This window comes from Salvelinus alpinus, chromosome 7, assembly GCF_045679555.1.
Source record: "Salvelinus alpinus chromosome 7, SLU_Salpinus.1, whole genome shotgun sequence".
Taxonomy (NCBI): Eukaryota; Metazoa; Chordata; class Actinopteri; order Salmoniformes; family Salmonidae; genus Salvelinus; species Salvelinus alpinus.
The window spans coordinates 69684666-69703528 of NC_092092.1; the positions used below are offsets into that span (position 1 = coordinate 69684666).

Here is an 18863-nt window from a genome sequence, read left to right on the forward strand (position 1 = left end):
TTGAGAAAATTATTTATTTCAGCTTTTCTTTCTTTCATCACATTCCCAGTGGGTCAGAAGTTTACATACACTCAATTAGTATTTGGTAGCATTGCCTTTAAATTGTTTAACTTGGGTCAAACGTTTCAGGTAGCCTTCCCCAAGCTTCCCACAATAAGTTGGGTGAATTTTGACCCATTCCTCCTGACAGAGATGGTGTAACTGAGTCAGGTTTGTAGGCCTCCTTGCTCACACACGCTTTTTCAGTTCTGCCAACAAATTTTCTATAGGAGGTCAGGGCTTTATTGAGGTCAGGAGGTCAGGGCTCTATTGAGGTCAGGGCTTTGTGATGGCCACTCCAATACCTTGACTTTGTTATCCTTAAGCCATTTTTCCACAACTTTGGAAGTATGCTTGGCGTCATTGTTCAGTTGGAAGACCCATTTGCGACCAAGCAAATTTTGTGAAGTGCACCTGTTCCTTCTGCAGCAAAGCACCCCCACAGCATGATGCTGCCACCCCCGTGCTTCACGGTTGGGATGGTGTTCTTCGGCTTGCAAGCGTCTCCCTTTTTCCTCCAAACATAACGATGGTCATTATGGCCAAACAGTTCTATTTTTGTTTCATCAGACCAGAGGACATTTCTCCAAAAAGTACGATCTTTGTCCCCATGTGCAGTTGCAAACCGTAGTCTGGCTTTTTTATGGTGGTTTTGGAGCAGTGGCTTTTTCCTTGCTGAGTGGCCTTTCAGGTTATGTCGATATAGGACTCGTTTCACTGTGGATATAGATACTTTTGTACCTGCTTCCTCCAGCATCTTCACAGAGTCCTTTGCTGTTGTTCTGGGATTGATTTGCACTTTTTGCACCAAAGCATGTTCATCTCTAAAAGACAGAATGCATCTCCTTCCTGAGCGGTATGACGGCTGCATGGTCCCATGGTGTTGACACTTGCATACTATTGTTTGTACAAATGAACGTGGTACCTTCAGGTGTTCGTAAATTGCTCCCAAGGATGAACCAAACTTCTTGGCTAATTTATTTTGATTTTCCCATGATGTCAAGCAAAGAGGCACTGAGTTTGAAGGTAGGCCTTGAAATACTTCAACAGGTACACCTCCAATTGACTCAAATTATGTCAATTAGCCTATCAGAAGCTTCTAAAGCCATGACATAATTTTCTGGAATTTTCCAAGCTGTTTAAAGGCACAGTCAATTTAGTATATGTAAACTTCTGACCCACTGGAATTGTGATACAGTGAATTATAAGTGAAATAATCTGTCTGTAAACAATTGTTGGAAAAATTACTTGTGTCATGCACAAAGTAGATGTCCTAACCGATTTGCCAAAACTATAGTTTGTTAACAAGAAATTTGTGGAGTGGTTGAAAAACGAGTTTTAATGACTCCAACCTAAGTGTATGTAAACTTCCAACTTCAACTGTATCTTTAGAGTTTAATTCGGGAGAAGGTAACTCTATAAACAACTTATTCCATGCTGCCCCAAATTCCAAATGAGTTAATTGTTACATGATTAATTTAATTGAGTAGCAATTAAACATTGTTAGTGGATTGAATAAATAACAGTCATCAAATTAATGAAAGTCACGTCCCAACACAATAAAATAAAGTAAATACTGCATAACTCTCATTTCTAATACCATTAGGCGTATGAAAGTGAACCAACACAAAACTCCACCATGCAAACCAAACAATGGAATCTAAATGTTTGACATATCTACCACTGATTTCTGTACTCCTAAATCAAACCAAATCAAAGTTTATTTATTATTACACAGATTTGCTGATGTTACAGCAGATGCAGCGAAATAATTATGCTTCTAGCTCCAACAGTAAGTAATATCTAGCAATACAATAACAATACACACAATACAAAAGTTTAAAAATATCAGTGACTAACCAGGGCCCAGATTCTTCTGATGCAAAAACTTAAGAAGCTTCTTGAGAAAAAAATTAGAAGTTCATAAGATAGTTCGTAAGTGCAATTCCTCAACATCTTAAGATTTCATGATTTTCTTATGAACTTCTCAAATATCTTCTTGTGAATCTTATTAAGTTGTTTGTTGCTAGTCAACCAATTTAACTAGCTATCTCGCTAGAAATGGAAATCATGTTAGCATATTTCTTACTGAGATTACTGTTCTAAAACATGTTCTGGGTTTACAATAATCAATACTGAAACTTTCAGATTAAGTTTGTGTGAATTAAACATGTTCAATTGCTTTTATGAGCTTATTCTCTCACTGCCCAGAGTTTAAAATAAGGGTTTAGCTATCATGGAATTAAGAACACATTTTCTATAATCATTTTTTTCCTTAACTCTATGCTTAAGGAGAAAGTAATAAGAAATAGCGCAAGAACATTTCCAATAACCTTTTTGAGGAATGTCAACTTTGCTTAACTTTCGTCATAAGTCGATAGTTAAGGAAAAAATGGTAGTTAAGATTAAGAAGAAATGTCTTAAGAATGTTTTGTGAATCTGGGCCCAGGTTTCCATCCAACTGTTTTAAGTGAGTAAAGTACATTTCGGATAAGACATGTAATGACAGGCCTGATGGAAACAGAACATTTTTTGGTAAACTTTCCAAATGTCGACAAAACTAATTCTGCTAGACAAGGTGGGATATTTTTGTGTCAGTAAAAGTAATTATGCGAGAAATATTGATATAATAACATTCATATCGAAGTAAGAGTCACGAGATGACATGTGTGGTCCTCCCACTACGACTCTGTCGGGAAAGCGAGCAGTTTATTAGACTACAGATTAAATCAATTATGATCTTGCACTTTTATCCAGAATAGTTTCATCATGTAGGCCATAATCGCACTGTATCTGCGAGCTGTTGGCTAGAGTGTACGTGCCAATACCAGTGGGCACACTCACTATATCATTATTTTTTTTTTATGAAAATGCGATGGAAACCCATTTAACTTGTATTTTTTATTCGGTACATGGGAATTTAATCACAAAAGGTATTGTTATGTGCACTACGTCATCACGCACACACTTTTATCAGCAACAAGTCAATTTGATGGAAACATTTCTGGTGAGAAAATTCACATATTGTTTTTATGCATATTTTAAATTATTCACATGAAAATCTGTCGCCAATTGGATGGAAACCTAGCTACTGTAATGAATTCCTCTAAAATGTAGGCTATACCACAGGTATCGGAGAATGAACAACATAGATAGTGTCAAAGAATAAGATAGATATTGTCAAAGAATAACATAGATAGTATCAAAGAATAACATAGATAGTGTCAAAGAATAACATAGACAGTGTCAAAGAATAACATAGATAGTGTCAAAGAATAACATAGATAGTATCAAAGAATAACATAGATGAATCAAAGAATAATTTAGATAGTATCAAAGAATAACAGATATATCAAATAATAATTTAGATAGTATCAAAGAATAACATAGATAGGTACTACTGTATGTTGTCTGTTTTACTTCCAGAGTCAGTGTTAGTGGTTGAAAGGTGTTTATTTGTATGAGTATGGCCGAGCTGTTTGATTTCTGAATGCATGACCAGATATCAGTAGGAGGGCTGCCAAGCATCAGTAAGTCAATCACTTCTGCTTAGTTTAACTGAACTGTTTTATTGATCCTCTAGCTCTTTGATGTCCTGCAACAGATGGTCTTGCATCAAGAGTAAAACTCAGCATAAGGATACATCCATTCATTAAATCTTGGCGAAACTTTTCAACTCTCGGGAAAAACTTTAAATGAATGGAGATCAAAAGCGCAGGGTTGGGGTCAATTCCATTCCAATTCAAATTCTCTGCAATGCTTTTCAATTATGAAAATGTTGAATTTGAATTGGAGTTTGGTTCACTTTTTGAGTTGACTGGAATTTAAATGGAATTGACCCCAACACTGCAAAATAGTTTTCTCTATCCATGGTAACTAATAAATATATCCTATAACATATTATACAAAGTGTAAAATGGATGGCTACATTTCAGCTATCAGGCATCCAGGCCCATGTGATGTGGTAGCCAACTATCAGATTGACTGAATCTCATTACAAATTAATTTAACTTGGCCTGGACATTCTCATACATGAGATCCCATTGAGTACAGCTATAGGACCAGTGTTGTGGAGTGGTGAGTTACATGTGGGTCAACTAGTAATGTAATTACATTTTTGCTGTAGCTTGGTGGCAGTTGAACTAAATTCAAATCTTGGTAGTGTTTTCAGTAGTTAATTACTGTTTTGCCATTTAGCGATGTAACTAACTACTGGAACTACACACTACTTTCTTTTGAAAAAATAAAATATGGGTGAAGTAGGCAACAATTTCCTTAAGTTTTCAGCATCAGACTGGCCTAATTCTCATTTGAAACATAGTTTTTGTGTTTAATAGGCCAAATTACACATTCTCTTAACATCTGACTCCAGTGATCTACCCTTTTCTATTCTATGACATTTCAGATTTTTATATGATAATTTTTCACAAAGTATTTTTCAAAGTAACTTTAGTTAATTAAACTATATTTTTCTTAATGGTAGCTTTAGTTTAGCTAAACTTCTTCCAGTGTGAAGTAATTGGTAGCTTGGTAAACTATATTTTCAGAGTAGCTTCCCCAACACTGTATAGGGTACACATGTAGGCTACACATGCAGAACTGATCATTTTCAAAATGGTCGACCTATACTTATATAATCTAAGGTGTGTCAACTGTCTCTCTCTGGTTTGGGGGTTGGGGTGCAACACTAAAAAGGAAGATACATTTTTGCTGAACTTGTGCTCTTATTTAAAGTTAAAGAAACATCACGTATCTGAGTGAAGTGTTTATTTATGCCAATGTAACTGCACAGCACACAACTGGCATAAGTGCAGCAAAGCTTGAAAATAAAACAAATGTAGAAAATGTGCAATGAAGCCAGCAAACTGCAAGGTACTGTATTATGTCCATACACTATCAAACAGTTCTGTAAACATAGGCTATAATGCATTGATCTTTAACATATGATGGTACATAGGCTACACATTTTAGAATAGATAACTGTACATCACTGCCAAATTGTTTCCATACAAGCGTGCATAAAGGCAGTTACAGCAGTTATTAGCCTACAACTGTGTAATGTGTATTTTTAAGAAACATTCTGAGTAATTAAATATAGCCTACTAAATTAATGTACTCTAGTTTAAATACACATGAGATGTGGAACCACATAATTCATTATTCAAGAAATTATCCAAACTATCCAAAGCTTCAAGATGCCACTCCCTGATAAAATACTCATAAACTCTCCATATAGCTTTGAAATTACTTGCAATAGTGTACCTTCCATTTATATAGTTTAGTTTAAAGTTAGATGTTAGTTTAGTTAAAAGTTAGATGTTAGTGTGCTGCCAGACACTTACTTTTAGCGATTCCAGCCTTGACAGAAATGTCCAATCGGGACAGCAGCTCTTATTGGAGAATGTAGCACACCCCCAACCACGTGCTGCTCTGACGTCCACCGAAGAAGAAAAGGTGGACTTTTAGAATACCTTTTTTAAATATTTACATATGCAGGAGCCAGGAGGGGAGGGCACGGGGCATCATGTATTGTTGCGAGAGCTCAGTTACCAGCGACAGACAGGTATGTAAAAGTCAGTGAACAGTCAGGTGAACAAAAAATGCATGGGCATTCTGATGGAAACGTCAATTTAAAGCGGCAATCAGTAGTTGGAACAATAACAAATCACCCCTGTTGTGGTAAAAAGCTGAGGGATGGGGCTAGAGAAATGAAACCACTCTAAAATGTATAGACACCTATGGATGCAAGGACTGACCATCCGTGAAAGCACAATTATAGTTTTAACCATGTTTTGATGGTATATAGTGTTTGTTTACATGTACTTTGTTTACAAACATTGGATTAACATAAACTTAGATTGTGGGTTATGATGGGGTATGACAGTTTAACTAAGCTCATGAGGCATTTCTAAGTTATATTCTTCAAGAATTAATGGGTACAAATAATTAATTTATGTCCAAAAATGAATGTAGCAACTGCAGATTCACCCTTTAACCCTGGGCATACCTAACAACATGTTCACATTAACATTACAATAGCCTACAATTTATTTCAAGTCGATTGTGATTATAGCCTTATTTTTATTAATTGAAACTTTTTGTTGCGATATATGAAATGATGGGCTTTAGGACCATGCAGAGCAATATTCATAGGCTGCACCGCTGGAGGAGGAAGACCATGGCTGAGTATAGCTGAGTATTTAATGCGTAAAATGCGACAGAAAAGAATACTAATCCGCCAATTTAGTGTAGTGTAATATTGTTGCCTGTTCAGTTGCAGTCATCTTGGCTGTTATGTTCCACAGTGATGGAGCACATCCGACTGCCTAAGGTAAACCGTATTCCGCACTAATGACTAATGCAATTGTCAATTTATTACACCCGGCCTCGATGTTTCAGATTTACACTTTGTATTTGCCTCCTAACCCATAGTAACTGTTATAAATACATATTGTTTTACATTAAATATCAGTAAGACTGGAACCACTATAAACGACATGATTTGTTATAATAAGGGAAAGGGGACTGTCAAATGTGGCCACGTATGCTGTAGTTGCCGTTCACGCCACAGTGTTACCTATGCTGTTTACTGGCCAACATTTTATCAGTGTGTAATAACAATTTAATATGGCATGTAATCTGATATTTTATTGATCATGAGGTTCTCAAATGTTGTCGCCTATGTCGGCAAACCACATATACTTGATTTCTTTACAGTGTTCAAAACAATAATTATTGTAGTCCTATTAAAATGATTATATATTAAATATTAAAGAGATAGGCCTATGTTATGCATGTTCCATTTCTCCATAGTGTGTTTCTTTTACTCCATCTGTCCTGTCCCAGGTTGAGAAAGTCAGACTGATTGACAAAATCTCCTCCAGAAGAGCCTCGGTGGGCACTTTGTACCTGACAGCCACTCACACCATCTTTGTGGAGAATGAGACTGAGATCCGTACAGAAACATGGGTAGGCAGCTCCAGTCTGATACGATATTTGATATAACCTTCCGCAACAAAACGTAATGAAATGTGGAAGTCCCGGTCCTGCATCATTTTGGTTTGTGCAATACAATAGTATCACATTGGCAGCACTAATGTGCCTACCCCCATTCATAGAAGCTAACTACCTTTAGCTGCTATTGAGCATAGTAGCTTCTGACCGGGGGAGTTTTGATAAGAGCCCCGCGCCTGCTCTAAACCTTTACACGCATCGCTTGTGGTACGGTTTTGGAAATAAGGAAGTGTCTTTCATATCGGTGAGAAATAATTAATAAAAAAAAACGGAAGGTTAAATAACTACACACATTAATAGGGTTAGGTTTAAGGTTCCCACACCGCCATATTTCCATGTGAGGGATTTTACTGAGGGGGAGGGGGGATGCATGGAGAGGTAGCTGGTCCAACTCAAGGTGTCATAAAACCAAAATGTAACCCCTTGTACTGTAAAATAAATTGAACACCCTCCCCCCTCATATAATTAACTCAAAATAATGTTTTACGACCACAAATAACAATAAGTTTAGCAACCCTGTATTTATAAACGTGGATATCTACTTTTTTGGATATCAACTTTTTTGTGGCACAATCGATGCCACGCAGGGACATGTACGGGCCAGAAGGCTAAGGGTTCGCCGACAACCTGTTTCAGTACTTCACTATCAGAGCCGGTTGCGGACAATGATCAGCTAGGAAGAAATTCGATTTTCAACACTTTGATGCCATATTTGTAATTTATAATAAATATATGCAACACATTTTCCACCAACAGATTTCTGTGCCAATGCACCACACAACCAATAAAAAAACCGTATTGACATGTTTTGCGTTTTCAACACCACAATAAATAGACTGTTAAACTGGACAAACAAAAAACACATCATCCCCTACCCTGTATGTCTACCCAGTATGGAAGGCTTGGTTTGACAATCTCTGAATGTCATTAAACTTTTTGGTGTTTTGTAACAGATGTCTCTTTCCATTCACCAAATTGCCTCTGCATAGTTTGGATTGATTGATTGATTTTATTTGTCAGTTAAAAAAATATATACAGTACCAGTCAAAAGTTTGGACACACCTACTCATTCCAGGGTTTCTCTTTATTGTTACTATTTTCTACATTGTAGAATAATAGTGAAGACATCAAAACTATGAAATAACACATATGGAATCATGTAGTAACCAAAAAAGTGTTAAACAAATTAAAATATATTTTATATTTGAGATTTTTCAAAGTAGCCACCCTTTGCCTTGATGACAGCTTTGCACACTCTTGACATTCTCTCAACCAGCTTCATGAGGTAGTCACCTAGAATGTATTTCAATTAACAGGTGTGCGTTGTTAAATGTTAATCTGTGGAATTTCTTTCCTTCTTAATGCATTTGAGCCAATCAGTTGTGTTGTGACAAGGTAGGGGTGGTATACAGAATATAGCCCTATTTGGTTAGAGACCAAGTCCATATTATGGCAAGAACAGCTCAAATAAGCAAAGAGAAATGACAGTCCATCATTACATTAAGTCATGAAGGTCAGTCAATCTGGAAAATGTCAAGAACTTTTCAAGTTTCTTCAAGTGCAGTCGCAAAAACCATCAAGCGCTATGATGAAACTCGCTCTCATTAGGACTGCCACAGGAATGGAAGACCCAGAATTACCTCTGCTGCAGAGGCTAAGTTCATTAGAGTTAACTGCACCTCAGATTGCAGCCCAAATAAATGCTTCACAGAGTTCAAGTAATAGACACATCTCAACATCAACTGTTTAGAGGAGACTGCCTGAATCAGGCCTTCATGGTCGAATTGGTGCAAAGAAACCACTACTCAAGGACACCAATAATAATAAGAGACTTGCTTGTGCCAAGAAACATGAGCAATGGACATTAGATCCGCGGAAATCTTTCCTTTGGTCTGATGAGTACAAATTTGAGATTTTTGGTTCCAACCACCGTGTTTTTGTGAGACGCAGAGTAGGTGAACGGATGATCTCCGCATCTGTGGTTCCCACCGTGAAGCATGGAGGAAGAGGTGTGATGGTGTGGGGGTGCTTTGCTGGTGACACTGTCAGTGATTTATTTAGAATTTAAAGCACACATAACCAGCATGGCTACCACAGCATACGCCATCCCATTTGGTTTGCGCTTAGTGGGACTATCATTTATTTTTCAACAGGACAATGACCCAAAACACACCTCTAGGCTGTGTAAGGACTATTTGAACAGGAAGGAGAGTGATGGAGTGCTGCATCAGATGACCTGGCCTCCACTATCACCCGACCTCAACCCAATTGAGATGGTATGGGATCAGTTGGACCGCAGAGTGAAGGAAAAGCAGCCAACAAGTGCTCAGCATATGTGGGAACTCCTTCAAAACGGTTGGAAAAGCATTCCTCATGAAGCTAGTTGAGTGAATGCCAAGAGTGTGCAAAGCTGTCATCAAGGCAAAGGGTGGCTACTTTGAAGAATCTAAAATAAAAAAATATAACACTTGACACTATTTTGGTTACTACATGATTCCATATGCGGCCTCACAACCGCAGACGACATGTAACCACGCCAGCCCAGGACCTCCACATCCAGCTTCTTCACCTGCGGGATCGTCTGAGACCAGCTACCCGGACAGCTGATGAAACTGATGAGTATTTCTGTCTGTAATATAGCCCTTTTTTGGGGAAAAACTCATTCTGACTAGCTGGGCCTGGCTCCCCAATGGATAGGCCTGGTTCCCAGGCCCACCCAATGCTGAAATCCATACATTAGGGCCTAATGAGTCTATTTAATTTGACTTATTTCCTTATATGAACTGTAACTCAGTAAAGTCATTGAATGTTGCTTTCATCTATTTTTTCAGTATACACTCTTTGTACAAAAGTATGTGGACATCCGTTCAAATTAGTGGATTCGGCTATTTCATCCACACCCGTTGCTGGCAGGTGTATAAAATCGAGCACACAGCCATGCAATCTCAATAGACAAACATTGGCAGTAGAATGTTCTTACTGAAGAGCTCAGTGACTTTCAACGTGGTACCATCATAGGATGCCACCTTTCCAACAAGTCAGTTCGTTCAATTTCTGCCTGCTAGAGCTGCCCCGATCAACTGTAAGTGCTGTTATTGTGAAGTGGAAATGTCTAGGAGCAACAATGGCTCAGCTGCAAAGTGGTAGGCCACACAAGCTCACAGAACGGAACCGCCGAGTTCACTACCGAGTTCCAAACTGCCTCTGGAAGCAATGTCAGCACAATAACTGTTCGTCGGGAGCTTCATGAAATGGGTTTACATGGCCGAGCAGCCGCACACAAGCCTAAGATCACCATTTGTAATGCCAAGCTTCGGCTGGAATGGTGTAAAGCTCTCCGCCATTGGACTCTGGAACAGTGGAAACATATTCTCTGGATTGATTAATCACTCTTCACAATCTGGCAGCCCAACGTACAAATCTTTGTTTGGCGGATGCCAGGAGAATGCTACCATAGTGCCCACTGTAAAGTTTGGTGGAGGAGGAATAATGGTCTGGGGCTGTTTTTTATTGTTCGAGCTAGGCCCCTTAGTTCCAGTGAAGGTACATTTTAACGCTACAGCATACAATGACATTCTATACGATCCTGTGCTTCCAACTTTGTGGCAACATTTTGGGGAAGGTCCTTTCCTGTTTCAGCATGACAATGCCCCTGTGCACAAAGCGAGGTCCGTACAGAAAGGGTTTGTCAAGATCGGTGTGGAAGAGAAGGCCTAGCTCCAGAGAGATAGAGAGAGCAATAAGATGCCAGTGGCATGCTACGAAACCGACATGCATTTCTTTATGTCAGATGGCTACTGCGTCTGCTACACAGATATAGATGTACAGAAGGAGGCTAATTCGTATCCGAATATTTTGTATAAAAATAAGCATATTGTTAGATTATAGGAGTAACTCTGGTATGCCTGAAACATTCTTCCTCACCTCAAGTTTAACTGTCGGAATCAGTTGACGCGCTGGTGCACACCGCCTTCATATCATATGCTTGCAGTAGGTAAAGCTTAATAATATCCACACCACACCAAACCTTCACAAAAGTTTCTAAACTTTATCAGGGTAATATCAAAAGTAAATTAAAGGAAAAATATGAGCAGGCTATTATATTGCAGCAAACACAGCATTACAGTTGGAATTTAATTTGGCCTAAGAAAATGGCACAACAGAATGAAACAAAACAAGTGCCTACCATATGCAACAAATGAAAGAACTAGGCTAATGTTATTTATTTGACTATCTGCGCTAAGTAGCTATCTGCGTCTTCGAACACCTGTGTGTAAACGGAAGATGTACACCATAAATGTGTTGTCACTGAAAAATACTGTCGGCTGCAACTGAGAAAAAATTGGTTCAAACAGTGTACAGTGAGTGTATATTTTGCATTTGTGCAATTATCTTGATATGATATGAAAGTAGAGGGCTTTTTGTTTCTAGAACCATACCACAATTGAGAATCGATTCACGATTAGACGGAGTATTTGGCTGTTTTGGCTTCCAGAGCCACTTTGCCCTTTAAACAGAACATCTAAGGTCCTTGGACTATAATTCCAGTATTGGGCTATATTGTGCCTTGAAAATATGAAAGGGGTTACTGAGCCTTGTGTTCTCTGCTGTCTTCACCCCTCTAGGTTCTGCACAGTTTAGTGTGCAGTGTGGAGAAACAAGCTACAACCACCACAGGAAGTCCTCTGCTCGTCCACTGTAAGAACTACCAGGCCCTCCGGTTTATCATCCCCCAGGAAAGGGACTGCCATGACGTGCACGTCTCCCTGCTGCGCCTCTCCCGACCAGGTGCACGCTGACATGGACATTACCATAACGCTATCTTGTTTTGTTCCATAACAATATCTTGTTTTGTACCATAACGCTATCTTGTTTTGTTCCATAACAATATCTTGTTTTGTTCCATAACGATATCTTGTTTTGTTCCATAACGATATCTTGTTTTGTTCCATAACGATATCTTGTTTTGTTCCATAACGATATCTTGTTTTGTTCCATAACGATATCTTGTTTTGTTCCATAACGATATCTTGTTTTGTTCCATAACGATATCTTGTTTTATTCCATAATGACATATTGTTTTGTTCCATAAAAAGATCTTGTTGTGTTGTATTACATGACGTTATGTAAAAGTGAGTGCTACATGATCTTTTCCAATCAATCAACTGCTGATCATACCCCCCTCTCTACCTGTAAGAACCTTGCTATGTCAGTGTTGTTATTCCTGTTGTGTTTTGTCTTGCAGCGCGATATGAGGAGCTGTACTGCTTTTCCTTTCATGCTAACAGTGACAAGGAGGTGAGAGGACAGGCCTGGGACTTTCTCAGCCTCAAGGCTGACTACAGTAGAATGGGCGTTCCCAACCACCTCTGGAATCTATCCCCAGTTAACCGCGACTACAAGGTCTGTACGCAAGATGCACATATTACCCTACAAGGAGACCAATTGGCCATTTTTTTAGGAACTCTTTGGTGTCTCAACTTACTGTTGAGAGTTAGAATAGTAGAATACACAAGGTGAAATTTGTAAATTTGGTTGTGCATCAGCAATTTTTATCTTCTTATGTCAGTCACTGACAGTCACTCAATTAGCTCAGGTCAGTTAGCATTTGTTAGATTGATAAGTTAGTTTAGCCAGCTATCGAAACTTGTAGTAATCATGGTCGAATTACGGACCGGGTAGCCCACATCGATTTTGTAAGTCACTCTCACTCAGATATCATATTAAAGATGCACTCTCAAACTTCTGTATAATTTCAGCCAGTAGTTTTCAAAGTGGTGCTCACGAGTCAAAACGGGTCGCTGTTTTTTGTGTGCTATGTCATCCAATTGTTGTCCAACAAAATTTTGCTTAGGGCATCCAAAAGGTTAGGGACGGTTCTGTTTGCACCCACGAGCCACTGCGGCCCCTCATGATGAGTTCAGATGTTTTGTGGCCCCCATCCCCATCAAAGTTGCCCATCTCTTACCTAGATAGTATTTTGACTATGTACAAACCGTATTACTGCATGAATGGTGATTTTTTTGGGGTAATTTTCCAACAGGTGAGTGACACTTATCCTGCTGAGCTGTATGTGCCAAAATCAGCCACCCACCCAGTCATTGTTGGGAGTTCCAAATTCCGAAGCCGAGGTCGATTTCCCACGTTGTCATACTACTGCAAAGAAAACCATGTGAGTCTTGACAGATCTCTCAAAACAACAGCCCGCACATATTTTTATATTCTCTCTCTCATATACAGTATATATAAATAAATTGTCTCAACATCAACAGTGAAGAGGCGACTCCGGGATGCTGGCCTTCTAGGCAGAGTTCCTCTGGCCATTGCCTGTGTTCTTTTGCCCATCTTAATCTTTTCTTCTTATTGGCCAGTCTGAGATATGGCTTTTTCTTTGCAACTCTGCCTAGAAGGCCATCATCCCGGAGTCGCCTTTTCGCTGTTGACGTTGAGACTGGTGTTTTACGGGTACTATTTAATGAAGCTGTCAGTTGAGGACTTGTGAGGCGTCTGTTTCTCAAACTAGACACTCTAATGTACTTGTCCTCTTGCTCAGTTGTGCACCGGGGCCTCCCACTCCTCTTTCTATTCTGGTTAGGGCCAGTTTGCGCTGTTCTGTGAAGGGAGTAGTACACAGCGTTGTACGAGATCTTCAGTTTCATGGCAATTTCTCGCATGGAATAGCCTTCATTTCCTAGAACAAGAATAGACTGATGAGTTTCAGAAGAAAGTTCTTTGTTTCTGGCCCTTTTGAGCCTGTAATCGAACCCACAAATGCTGATGCTCCAGATACTTAGCTAAACTTAGCTTCTAAAGAAGGCCAGTTTTATTGCTTCTTTATTCAGAACAACAGTTTTCAGCTGTGTTAATATAATTGCAAAAGGGTTTTCTAATGATCAATTAGCCTTTTTAAAATGATAAACTTGGAATAGCTAACACAACGTGCCATTGGAAGACAGGAGTGATGGTTGCTAATAATGGGCCTCTATACGCCTATGTAGATATTCCATAAAAAATCTGCCATTTCCAGCTACAATAGTAATTTACAACATCTACACTGTATTTCTGATCAATTTGATGTTATTTTAATGGACAAAAAATTGGCTTTTCTTTCAAAAGCACGGACATTTCTAAGTGACCCCAAACTTTTGAATGGTAGTGTATATTTATACAAAATTCTACCCAATTCTGTGATGTGCTGCTGGAATATTCCTATTTTATTTTTGTTGAATTCTATTTAACCAGGAAAAGTCCATTGTGGTTCAGTTGGTAGTGCATGGTGCTTGCGACACCAGGGTTGTGTGTTTGATTCCCAAGGGGGACCATGACAAAAAAGTATGAAAATATATGCACTCACTACTGTAAGTCGCTCTTGATAACAGTGTCTGCTAAAATGACAAAATTGTTAATTTGACCCTTGAGGTTACAATCTCCATGCTGTTGATAACTCTTGTACATCAGAAGTGTTTAGTAATTCCAAGTCATGTTATTTCATTGGAGACCTTGTTCTGCTGGTCAGTGGCCTTTGCTAATCCCAGTGTGTGAGTGAGTCTGGGATGACCAAGCATATCCTCTGGCCATACTGAGCAGGAGCCCAGCTCTGCTTTCGGAACTATTATAATACTCTCTTGGCCAGGCCCATTGCTCCCCAGGGAGGCCATCGACCACTCCTTAACCAGGCCCATTGCTTGTGATAAGCTTCAGGTCATGCTTTTAGTAGTATGCAGTGGAGGCTGCTCAGGCTAATAATAATAGCTGGAACGGCGCAAATGGAATGGCATCAAATACATGGAAACCATATGTTTGATATATTCTATACCATTCCGCTCCAGCCATTACCACGACACCGTCCTCCCCGATTAAGGTGCCACCAACCTCCTAGCAGTATGCATGGCTGTGATAAGGTTCAGGCCAGGCTCCTTGCAGCTCCTTGCAGTATCTAGTTCAGACAGTGCTTTTCTGGCACAGGCTTCACTTCCCAAGGAAACCCAGGGCTCCCCTCTGATGAACAAATCTTTTATTTTTAATGCACTTCTATGAAGTACGGTATGAGAGCATGTGTGTCCCAAATAGCACCCTATTCCCTATATAGCACACTACTTTTGACCAGGGCCCAATATGGTGCTATTTGGGATGCAGTCCATGTGTGACCCACCCTAGAGACCAGAGTCAGGGCAGAGTGAATTAGACATACAACCGGCTTCAATCTCTGCACAGGACTGATGACTGCTACATCTGTGTGCCTGTGTATGTAGTGTAGAACAGTGAGGACCAGTCTCTATATAAAGTTCATATTGCAGTAGAACAGTGAGGACTAGTCTCTATATAAAGTTCATATTGCAGTAGAACAGTGAGGACCAGTCTCTATGTAAAGTTCATATTGCAGTAGAACAGTGAGGACCAGTCTCTATATAAAGTTCATATTGCAGTAGAACAGTGAGGACCAGTCTCTATATGAAGTTCATATTGCAGTAGAACAGTAGGGACCAGTCTCTATATAAAGTTCATATTGCAGTAGAACAGTGAGGACCAGTCTCTATATAAAGTTCATATTGCAGTAGAACAGTGAGGACCAGTCTCTATATAAAGTTCATATTGCAGTAGAACAGTGAGGACCAGTCTCTTTATAAAGCTCATATTGCAGTAGAACAGTGAGGACCAGTCTCTATATAAAGTTCATATTGCAGTAGAACAGTGAGGACCAGTCTCTATATAAAGTTCATATTGCAGTAGAACAGTGAGGACCAGTCTCTATATAAAGTTCATATTGCAGTAGAACAGTGAGGACCAGTCTCTTTATAAAGCTCATATTGCAGTAGAACAGTGAGGACCAGTCTCTATATAAAGTTCATATTGCAGTAGAACAGTGAGGACCAGTCTCTATATAAAGTTCATATTGCAGTAGAACAGTGGGACCAGTCTCTATATAAAGTTCATATTGCAGTAGAACAGTGAGGACCAGTCTCTATATAAAGTTCATATTGCAGTAGAACAGTGAGGACCAGTCTCTATATAAAGTTCATATTGCAGTAGAACAGTGAGGACCAGTCTCTATATGAAGTTCATATTGCAGTAGAACAGTGAGGACCAGTCTCTATATAAAGTTCATATTGCAGTAGAACAGTGAGGACCAGTCTCTATATAAAGTTCATATTGCAGTAGAACAGTGAGGACCAGTCTCTATATAAAGTTCATATTGCAGTAGAACAGTGAGGACCAGTCTCTATATAAAGTTCATATTGCAGTAGAACAGTGAGGACCAGTCTCTATATAAAGCTCATATTGCAGTAGAACAGTGAGGACCAGTCTCTATATAAAGTTCATATTGCAGTAGAACAGTGAGGACCAGTCTCTATATAAAGTTCATATTGCAGTAGAACAGTTTGACCAGTCTCTATATAAAGTTCATATTGCAGTAGAACAGTGAGGACCAGTCTCTATATAAAGCTCATATTTCAGTAGAACAGTGAGGACCAGTCTCTATATAAAGCTCATATTGCAGTAGAACAGTGAGGACCAGTCTATATATAAAGTTCATATTGCAGTAGAACAGTAGGGACCAGTCTCTATATAAAGTTCATATTTCAGTAGTTTAGTAGGGCCCATCTCTATATAAAGTTCATATTGCAGTAGAACAGTGAGGACCAGTCTCTATATAAAGTTCATATTGCAGTAGAACAGTGAGGACCAGTCTCTTTATACAGTTCATATTGCAGTAGAACAGTGAGGACCAGTCTCTATATAAAGTTCATATTGCAGTAGAACAGTGAGGACTAGTCTCTATATAAAGTTCATATTGCAGTAGAACAGTGCGGACCAGTCTCTATATAACGTTCATATTTCAGTAGAACAGCGAGGACCAGTTTCTATATAAAGTTCATATTGCAGTAGAACAGTGAGGACCAGTCTCTTTATAAAGTTCATATTGCAGTAGAACAGTGAGGACCAGTCTCTATATAAAGCTCATATTGCAGTAGAACAGTGAGGACCAGTCTCTATATAAAGTTCATATTGCAGTAGAACAGTGAGGACCAGTCTCTTTATAAAGTTCATATTGCAGTAGAACAGTGAGGACCAGTCTCTATATAAAGTTCATATTGCAGTAGAACAGTGAGGACCAGTCTCTATATAAAGCTCATATTGCAGTAAAACAGTGAGGACCAGTCTCTATATAAAGCTCATATTGCAGTAGAACAGTGAGGACCAGTCTCTATATAAAGTTCATATTGCAGTAGAACAGTGAGGACCAGTCTCTATATAAAGCTCATATTGCAGTAAAACAGTGAGGACCAGTCTCTATATAAAGCTCATATTGCAGTAGAACAGTGAGGACCAGTCTCTATATAAAGTTCATATTGCAGTAGAACAGTGAGGACCAGTCTCTATATAAAGTTCATATTGCAGTAGAACAGTGAGAACCATTCTCCATATAAAGTTCATATTGCAGTAGAACAGTGAGGACCAGTCTCTATATGAAGTTCATATTGCAGTAGAACAGTGAGGACCAGTCTCTATATAAAGTTCATATTGCAGTAGAACAGTGAGGACCAGTCTCTACATAAAGTTCATATTGCAGTAGAACAGTGAGGACCAGTCTCTATATAAAGTTCATATTGCAGTAGAACAGTGAGGACCAGTCTCTATATAAAGTTCATATTGCAGTAGAACAGTGAGGACCAGTCTCTATATAAAGCTCATATTGCAGTAGAACAGTGAGGACCAGTCTCTATATAAAGTTCATATTGCAGTAGAACAGTAGGGACCAGTCTCTATATAAAGTTCATATTTCAGTAGTTTAGTAGGGCCCATCTCTATATAAAGTTCATATTGCAGTAGAACAGTGTGGACCAGTCTCTATATAAAGTTCATATTGCAGTAGAACAGTGAGGACCAGTCTCTTTATACAGTTCATATTGCAGTAGAACAGTGAGGACCAGTCTCTATATAAAGTTCATATTGCAGTAGAACAGTGAGGACTAGTCTCTATATAAAGTTCATATTGCAGTAGAACAGTGAGAACCAGTCTCCATATAAAGTTCATATTGCAGTAGAACAGTGAGGACCAGTCTCTATATAAAGTTCATATTGCAGTAGAACAGTGAGGACCAGTCTCTATATGAAGTTCATATTGCAGTAGAACAGTGAGGACCAGTCTCTATATAAAGTTCATATTGCAGTAGAACAGTGAGGACCAGTCTCTACATAAAGTTCATATTGCAGTAGAACAGTGAGGACCAGTCTCTATATAAAGTTCATATTGCAGTAGAACAGTGAGGACCAGTCTCTATATAAAGTTCATATTGCAGTAGAACAGTGAGGACCAGTCTCTATATAAAGCTCATATTGCAGTAGAACAGTGAGGACCAGTCTCTATATAAAGTTCATATTGCAGTAGAACAGTAGGGACCAGTCTCTATATAAAGTTCATATTTCAGTAGTTTAGTAGGGCCCATCTCTATATAAAGTTCATATTGCAGTAGAACAGTGTGGACCAGTCTCTATATAAAGTTCATATTGCAGTAGAACAGTGAGGACCAGTCTCTTTATACAGTTCATATTGCAGTAGAACAGTGAGGACCAGTCTCTATATAAAGTTCATATTGCAGTAGAACAGTGAGGACTAGTCTCTATATAAAGTTCATATTGCAGTAGAACAGTGCGGACCAGTCTCTATATAACGTTCATATTTCAGTAGAACAGCGAGGACCAGTTTCTATATAAAGTTCATATTGCAGTAGAACAGTGAGGACCAGTCTCTTTATAAAGTTCATATTGCAGTAGAACAGTGAGGACCAGTCTCTATATAAAGCTCA

General features: G+C 38.9%; 2 protein-coding genes across 4 annotated transcripts in view; one reads left to right on the forward strand and one right to left on the reverse strand.

The window, feature by feature from the left end:
* The window catches only part of slc7a2 (solute carrier family 7 member 2), a 60387-nt gene extending 54926 nt beyond the window's left edge, over window positions 1-5461 (reverse strand). The window contains exon 1 of the mRNA XM_071411446.1: window positions 5382-5461. The gene's annotated coding sequence lies outside the window, so the exon portion shown is untranslated. The remainder of the gene's footprint in view (window positions 1-5381) is intronic.
* Window positions 5462-6180: 719 nt separating this feature from the next.
* mtmr7a (myotubularin related protein 7a) overlaps window positions 6181-18863 on the forward strand; it is a 50677-nt gene continuing 37994 nt past the window's right edge. The window contains exons 1-5 of one of the 3 annotated variants that reach the window (XM_071411451.1): window positions 6181-6370; window positions 6886-7008; window positions 11679-11841; window positions 12299-12351; window positions 13097-13225. In XM_071411451.1, coding sequence (XP_071267552.1) covers window positions 6347-6370; window positions 6886-7008; window positions 11679-11841; window positions 12299-12351; window positions 13097-13225 — 492 coding nt within the window. In that variant the 5' untranslated portion in view covers window positions 6181-6346. Of the gene's footprint in view, window positions 6371-6885; window positions 7009-11678; window positions 11842-12298; window positions 12457-13096; window positions 13226-18863 lie in introns of all 3 variants that reach the window. The other 2 variants (XM_071411452.1, XM_071411450.1) reach the window with 2 other exon arrangements.